General features: G+C 49.4%; 1 protein-coding gene across 1 annotated transcript in view; it reads right to left on the bottom strand.

Moving 5' to 3' along the window:
• Positions 1-2,782: 2,782 nt before the first annotated feature.
• The window catches only part of LOC133264130 (tenascin-X-like), a gene marked incomplete at both ends in the record, with an annotated part of 79,514 nt that continues 73,666 nt past the window's right edge, over positions 2,783-8,630 (bottom strand). The window contains 2 exons of the mRNA XM_061444055.1: positions 2,783-3,070; positions 5,167-5,454. Coding sequence (XP_061300039.1) covers positions 2,783-3,070; positions 5,167-5,454 — 576 coding nt within the window. The remainder of the gene's footprint in view (positions 3,071-5,166; positions 5,455-8,630) is intronic.

Here is an 8,630-nt window from a genome sequence, read left to right as displayed (position 1 = left end):
CTTAACCAACTCATATTTCCAAATTCATCCATCCATCCATCCATCCATGCATCTATCCATCCATCCATCCATCCCACAGGCAGCCATGCTGCTCTAAAGACCTGTCAAACACTCAACCCATGATGACAAACAACCCCATCATCCACCTTCAGTACATTCATTTACTGATTCATCATTGTCACAGCTGCCCTTGAAGAATTTCAGGGTCGATCAACCATCCATAACTCCAGCCATCCATTGCTGTATTCTTTCAACCATTCAGCGCTAGATGCTTTCCTTCAGCATCCAGCTCTCCAGGAATTCAACATATATTGTTTATGTATACTCATCCTTCATCTCATAAATCGTTTCTTACTTCCATCCATGCATCCATGCATCCATCCATCCATCCACACATCCATCCATCCATCTATCAATCCAACCCTGCATCTATAGAGTCCTATAAAGGGCCCAGTACAGGATCATCGACATGCTCAATCATCTACTGTCTGACCACTCATCTATTGATGGATCTATTCATCAATGCAACCCTCAATGATTCACATTCTATCCATCCATCCTTTCATATTTCCAAATGTATCCATCCATCCGTCCATCCATCCATCCATCCATCCCACAGGCAGCCATGCTGCTCTAAAGACCTCTCAAACACTCAACACATGATGACGAAGAACACCATCATCCACCTTTAGCACATTCATTTGTCGATTCAGCACAGTCAGACCTGGCCTTGAAGACTTTCAGGGTCCATCAACCATCCATAACTCCAACCATCCATTGCTGTATCCTTTCATCCATTCAGCCCTCCATGCTTTCCATCAGCATCCAGCTCTATAGGAATTCGTTACACACTGTTTATGTATACTCATGCTTTTACTCATAAATCCATCCATCCATCCATCCATCCATCCATCCATCCATCCATCCATCCATCCAACATTCCAGCCATTCATCCATGCATCCATCCATTCATCCATCCATACACCCACACTTCCATCCATCCATTCATCCCTCCATCCATCCATCCTCCCATCCACCCACTCATTCATCCATTCACCTATCAATCCATCCATCGATCCATCCAACGATGCGTCCATGCACCCACTCATCCATCCATCCAACCATCCTTCAATCCATCCTTTCGTTCACCAGCCATCCATGTAACAACTCATCTGCAAATCCATCCATCCATCCATCCTTCTATACATTCATTCTCTCAAACATCCATGGATCCATCCATTCTTCCATTCTTCCATCCATCCATCCATCCATCCATCCATCCATTTATCCATCCCCCCAAACATCCATGCATCCATCCATTCTTCCATTCTTTGATCTACTCACTCATCCATCCATTCTTTTATCTATCCATTCATCGCCCCGTCGACCCCAACATCCATCCATCCATCCATCCATCCATCCATCCATCCATCCATCCATCCCCCTGTCTATTAATCCATCCATCCATCCTTCCATCCATCTTCCATCCGTCCCTCCATCAGTCCATTCACCCATCCATCCATCCAGCCGTCGTCCATTCATTCATCAATACCTCCATCAATCATCCTCCTTTCCACCTTTCCTTCCACCCACGCATCTGTAAAGTCCTACCAAGCACCCAATACAGGATCTGTGACAAACTCAGACATCCACCATCTGATCAGTTATTCATTGATGCACACATTCATCCATGCAACTCTTAATACTGGGACTCAGAACTCCAGACATTCTGGATTCCATGGCTCCATCTCTCCATTCTTCTACTCACAAATCCAAATACATCCATTCATCCGTCCTACCCAACCCTCTCACAGGAAGCCGTGCTGCTCTGGAGACATTTCAAACACTATCCATCCATCGATCCATCCACCCATTCATCATCCATCCATCCATCCTTCCATCCATCCATCCATCCGTCCACTTATCCATCCACCCATCCAACCATCCACCCTGAACAACCCCTCCACCCTTCCAACCTGTCACACCCGCATCCTTCCGTTGATCCCAAATCCCCTCCCACCCCCTTTCCTCCATTGACCAAGGCACGAGCACGGGCCCTGCCCACGCTTCCGATTCAGCAAAGTGAAACCTGCCTTTGAGACTCTCAGATTCTCTCAACCATGCATCAGTGCAAGCATTCAGTGTTGTATCCCTTCATCCATTCAACACTCCATGCATTCCGCTGCCTTCCAGCCCTCCACTCTTTCAACAAACATCGTTACTCTCTACTCAGCCTTCTACTGATAAATCCTTTCTTCTAGTCATCCATCCATCCATCCATCCATCCATCCATCCATCCATCCATCCATCCATGCATCCATCCATCCATCCGTCCATCCATCCATCCATCCACCCATCATCCATCCTTCCATTCACGGACCTATTCACTATTCTGTCTTTCACTGCACTCTTCTCTGTACTGGTTCTTTAACCCATCCCTCCAATGAATCATCGAGCGATCAAAACAGACACTTGAGACTGTGAACCAAAGCCAAAATTTAACTACCCCCATAACTCTATCCATCCATCCATGCATCCAGCCATCAATCAATCAACTATCCACCCAACTATCCACCCATCCGTCCATCCATCCACCCATCGAACCATCCACCCTGAACAACCCCTCCATCCTTCCAACCTGTCACGCCCCCATTCTTCCGCTGATCCCAAATCCCCTCCCACCCCCTTTCCTCCACTGACCAAGGCACGAGCACGGGCCCTGCCCAAGCTTCTGTCCACTACAAGAGGCGGTTCAGCGGGGCTGGTGCCAGAGCCCCCTCACCTGTGACAGTGTCGGTGGAGACGGGGCCCAGGCGTGTGCGACCCCACAGCCCGTACAGGTTGAACTTGTAGCGGCGGGACGGGGACAGCCCCGGCAGCGTCAGCGTGCGGGAACCCCCGTCCACGGGCAGCACCTGGGGCTGGCCTTGTGCATCGCGGTACTGCAGCGTGAAGGAGTCAAAGGTGCCCTCGGGGACGCTCCACTCCAGCTGCACTGAGTCAGAGGTGACCTCGGACACCCTGAGCTCACCCAGCACTGGCTGGGATTCCTCCTCCTGTGGAGCTGGAGCTGCAGTGGAGACATCAAAATGAAGGCCACGAGCATCTGTATGTGAATCTTTCTCTCCAATCATCCAACCATCTGTTCATCCATTCATCCATCCATCCACATATGCATGCATCGTCCATACATCATTCATTGTCCCTTCCATCATTCATTCCATCCCTGCATCTACAGAGTCCTATCAAGAGCCCGGTACAGGATCATCGACGTACTCAATCGTCTACTGTCTGACCACTCATCTACTGATGGATCTATTCATCAATGCAACCCTCAATGCTTCTCATTAATGTAAAGCTCTCCAGGCATTCCGTATTCTAAGAATCATTCTATCCAACCATGTACTCGTATTTCCAAATTTTTCCATCCATCCATCCATCCATCCATCCATCCATCCATCCATCCATCTGTCCTTCAATCCATCGATCCACTCATCAGCCATCCATGTAACTATTCAACTCTAAATCCATCCATCCATTCATCCCTCCATCTACCCATCCTTCCATGCACCCACTTTTCCATCCATCCATCTGTCCTTCCATCCATTCATCCATCCATCCATCCATCCATCCATCCATCCATCCATCCATCCATCCATCCTTCCGTCTGCCCGTCCATCTATACATCCTTCCATCCACCCACTCATCCCTTCATTCATCCATTCATCCATCCATCCATCCATCCATCCATCCACCCATCCATCCACACATCCATCCATCCCTCCGTCCCTCCCTACTTCCATCCATCCATCCCACATTCATCCATGCATGCATCCATCCATCCTTCAATCCATCCATCCATCCACCCACTCATCCATCCATCCATCCATCCATCCATCCATCCATCCATCAGCCATCCATGTAACCATCCATATGTAAATCCATCCATCCATTCATCCCTCCATCTACCCATCCTTACATCCACCCACTCATCCATTCATCCATCCATCCATTCATCCATCCTTCAATCCTTTCATCCACCCACACATCCATACATCCGTCCATCCATCCATCCATCCATCCACCCACTCATCCATTCATCCTTCCTTCCTTCCTTCCTTCCTTCCTTCCTTCCTTCCTTCCTTCCTTCCTTCCTTCCTTCCTTCCTTCCTTCCTTCCTTCCTTCCTTCCTTCCTTCCTTCCTTCCTTCCTTCCTTCCTTCCTTCCTTCCTTCCTTCCTTCCTTCCTTCCTTCCTTCCTTCCTTCCCACACTCAGCCAGCCAGCTAGCCAGCCAGCCAGCCAGCCATGCATCCTTTAACCTATCCACTCATCCCTCCATCATCCGTCCATCCATGCATTCTTAGAATCATAGAATCATCGAATCGTTAGGGTTGGAAAGGACCTTGAGATCATCCAGTTTCACCCCCCCTGCCATGGGCAGGGACACCTTACGCTAAACCATATCACCCAAGGCCTCGTCCAACCTGGCCTTGAACACTGCCAGGGATGGAGCATTCACAACCTCCCTGGACAACCCATTCCAGTGCCTCACCCCCCTGACAGGAAAGAATTTCCTCCTTAGATCCAGCCTAAACTTCCCCTGTTTCAGTTTGAACCCGTTACCCCTTGTCCTGTCACTACAGTCTCTAATGAAGAGTCCCTCCCCAGCATCCCTATAGGCCCCCTTCAGATACTGAAACGCTGCTATGAGGTCTCCACGCAGCTTTCTCTTCTCCAGGCTGAACCATCCCAACTTCCTCACCCATCCTTCCCTCCATCCATCCATCCATCCATCCATCCCCCCATTCATCCATCCATGCATGCATTCATCCATCCATCCATCCATCCATCCATCCATCCATCCATCCATCCACCCACCCATCATCCATCCTTCCATCCATGGACCTATTCACTATTCTGTCTTTCACTGCACTCTTCTCTGTACTGGTTCTTTAACCCATCCCTCCAAGGAATCATCGAGTGATCAAAACAGTCACTTGTGAGTGTGAACAAAAGCCTAAACATAACAACCCCCATAACCCTATCCATCCATCCATGCATGCAACCATCAATCATTCAACTATCCACCCATCCATCTATCCATCCTTCCACTCATCCATCCATTCATGTCCAAGGGGCCACAGCTGGTGCCAGAGCCCCCTCACCTGTGACAGTGTCGGTGGAGACGGGGCCCAGGCGTGTGCGACCCCACAGCCCGTACAGGTTGAACTTGTAGCGGCGGGACGGGGACAGCCCCGGCAGCGTCAGCGTGCGGGAACCCCCGTCCACGGGCAGCACCTGGGGCTGGCCTTGTGCATCGCGGTACTGCAGCGTGAAGGAGTCAAAGGTGCCCTCGGGGACGCTCCACTCCAGCTGCACCGAGTCAGAGGTGACCTCGGACACCCTGAGCTCGCCCAGCACTGGCTGGGATTCCTCCTCCTGTCGGGCTGGGGCTGCAGTGGAGACATCAAAATGAAGGCCATGAGCATCTGTATGTGAATCTTTCTCTCCATACATCCCTCCATCCATCCATCTGTTCATCCATTCATCCATCCATCCACATATGAATGCATCGTCCATACATCATTCATTGTCCCTTCCATCATTCATTCCATCCCTGCATCTATAGAGTCCTGTCAAGAGCCCGGTACAGGATCATCGACGTACTCAATCGTCTACTGTCTGACCACTCATCTACTGATGGATCTATTCACCAATGCAACCCTCAATGCTTCTCATTAATGTAAAGCTCTCCAGGCATTCCGTATTCTAAGAATCATTCAATCCAACCATCTACTTGTATTTCCAAATTTTTCCATCCATCCATCCATCCATCCATCCATGCAGGCTTCCATTCATCCTTCAATCCTTCGATCCACTCATCAGCCATCCATGTAACTATTCAACGGTAAATCCATCCACCCATTCATCCCTCCATCTACCCATTCTTCCATGCACCCACTTTTCCATCCATCCATCTGTCCTTCCATCCATTCATCCATCCCACGATGCTTTCATTCACCCACACATCCATCCATCCATCCACCCATCCATCCATCCATCCATCCATCCATCCATCCATCCATCCATCCATCCATCCATCCATCCTTCCGTCTGCCCGTCCATCTATCCATCCTTCCATCCACCCACTCATCCCTTCATTCATCCATGCATTCATCCATCCATCCATCCATCCATCCATCCATCCATCCATCCATCCATCCATCCATCCCTCCGTCCGTCCGTCCGTCCATCCATCCATCCACCCATCCATCCACCCATCCGTCCATCCATCCATCCATCCATCCATCCATCCATCCATCCATCCATCCTTCCACCTATCCACTCATCCGTCCATCCATCCGTCCATCCGTCCATCCATCCATGAATCCTTCCATTCATCCATCCATTCATCCATCCATCCATCCATCCACCCACTCATCCATCCCTCCGTCCCTTTCTCCTTCCATCCATCCATCCCCCATTCATCCATGAATGCATCCATCCATCCTTCAATCCATCCATCCATCCACCCACTCATCCATCCATCCATGCATCCATCCATCCATCCATCAGCCATCCATGTAACCATTCATCTGTAAATCCATCCATCCATTCATCCCTCCATCTACCCATCCTTCCATCCACCCACTCATCCATTCATCCATCCATCCATCTGTCCATCCATCCATTCATCCATCCTTCAATCCTTTCATCCACCCACACATCCATACATCCGTCCATCCATCCATCCACCCACTCATCCCTTCCTTCCTTCCTTCCTTCCTTCCTTCCTTCCTTCCTTCCTTCCTTCCTTCCTTCCTTCCTTCCTTCCTTCCTTCCTTCCTTCCTTCCTTCCTTCCTTCCTTCCTTCCTTCCTTCCTTCCTTCCTTCCTTCCTTCCTTCCTTCCTTCCTTCCTTCCTTCCTTCCTTCCTTCCTTCCTTCCTTCCCACACTCAGCCAGCCAGCCAGCCAGCCAGCCAGCCATGCATCCTTTAACCTATCCACTCATCCCTCCATCATCCGTCCATCCATGCATTCTTAGAATCATAGAATCATCGAATCGTTAGGGTTGGAAAGGACCTTGAGATCATCCAGTTTCACCCCTCCCGCCATGGGCAGGGACACCTTACGCTAAACCATATCACCCAAGGCCTCGTCCAACCTGGCCTTGAACACTGCCAGGGATGGAGCATTCACAACCTCCCTGGGCAACCCATTCCAGTGCCTCACCCCCCTGACAGGAAAGAATTTCCTCCTTAGATCCAGCCTAAACTTCCCCTGTTTCAGTTTTAACCCGTTACCCCTTGTCCTGTCACTACAGTCTCTAATGAAGAGTCCCTCCCCGGCATCCCTATAGGCCCCCTTCAGATACCGAAACGCTGCTATGAGGTCTCCACGCAGTTTTCTCTTCTCCAGGCTGAACCATCCCAACTTCCTCTCCCATCCTTCCCTCCATCCATCCCTCCATCCATCCATCCATCCATCCCCCCACCCATCCACCCACCCATCCATCCATCTATCCATCCATCTATCCATCCATCTACCATCCATCCCTCCATCAGTCCATCCATCCATCCATCCATCCATCCATCCATCCATCCGTCCATCACCCATTCATTCATCAATACCTCCATCCATCATCCTCTTTTCCAAATTTCCTTCCACCCATGCGTCTCTGAAGTCCCATCAAGCACCCCATACAGGATCTGTGACAAACTCAAACATCCACCATCTGATCAGTTATTCATTGATGCACACATTCATCCGTGCAACTCTTAATACTGGGACTCAGCACTCCAGACATTCTGGATTCCATGGGTCCATCTCTCCATTCTTCTACTCACAAATCCAAATACATCCATTCATCCGTCCTATCCAACCCTCTCACAGGAAGCCGTGCTGCTCTAGAGACATTTCAAACCCTCACCACATGATCAGGCACAAACTCCACCACCCGCCTTCTGTACGTTCAATCAATCACTGATTCAGCAAAGTGAAACCTGCCTTTGAGACTCTCAGATTCTCTCAACCATGCATCAGTGCAAGCATTCAGTGTTGTATCCCTTCATCCATTCAACACTCCATGCATTCCGCCTCCTTCCAGCCCTCCACTCATTCAACAAACATCGTTACTCTCTACTCATCCTTCTACAAATAAATGCTTTCTTCTATCCATCGAACAATCCATCCACCCATTCATACATCCATCCACCAATCCGTCTATCAAGGATCCACTCACCCATCATCCATCCATCCATCCATCCATCCATCCATCCATCCATCCATCCATCTACACATGCATGCCTCATCCATACATCATTCATCGTCCTTTCCATCTTTCAATCCGTCCCTGCACCTGTAGAATCCTATCAGGAGCCCAGTACAGGATCACTCAATCATCTATCGTCTGACCTCTCATCTATTCATGGATCTATTCATCAATGCAACCTCAATGCTCCTCATTGAGGTAAAGCTCTCCAGGCATTCCATATTCATAGAATCATAGAGTCATAGTATAGTTAGGGTTGGAAAGGACCTTAAGATCATCTAGTTCCAACTCCTCTGCCATTGGCAAATCACGGTAAATCATACCACCCAAGGCCTCGTCCAAACTTGTCTTGAACAC

Source organism: Pezoporus flaviventris, unplaced genomic scaffold (genome assembly GCF_033815535.1).
Source record: "Pezoporus flaviventris isolate CSIRO_AGI_PZ_B2104156 unplaced genomic scaffold, CSIRO_AGI_Pfla_v1 ptg000645l, whole genome shotgun sequence".
Classification (NCBI taxonomy): domain Eukaryota; kingdom Metazoa; phylum Chordata; class Aves; order Psittaciformes; family Psittacidae; genus Pezoporus; species Pezoporus flaviventris.
Note: the sequence above shows the minus strand (reverse complement) of the source record. Positions and strands in the feature narration are given on the sequence as shown.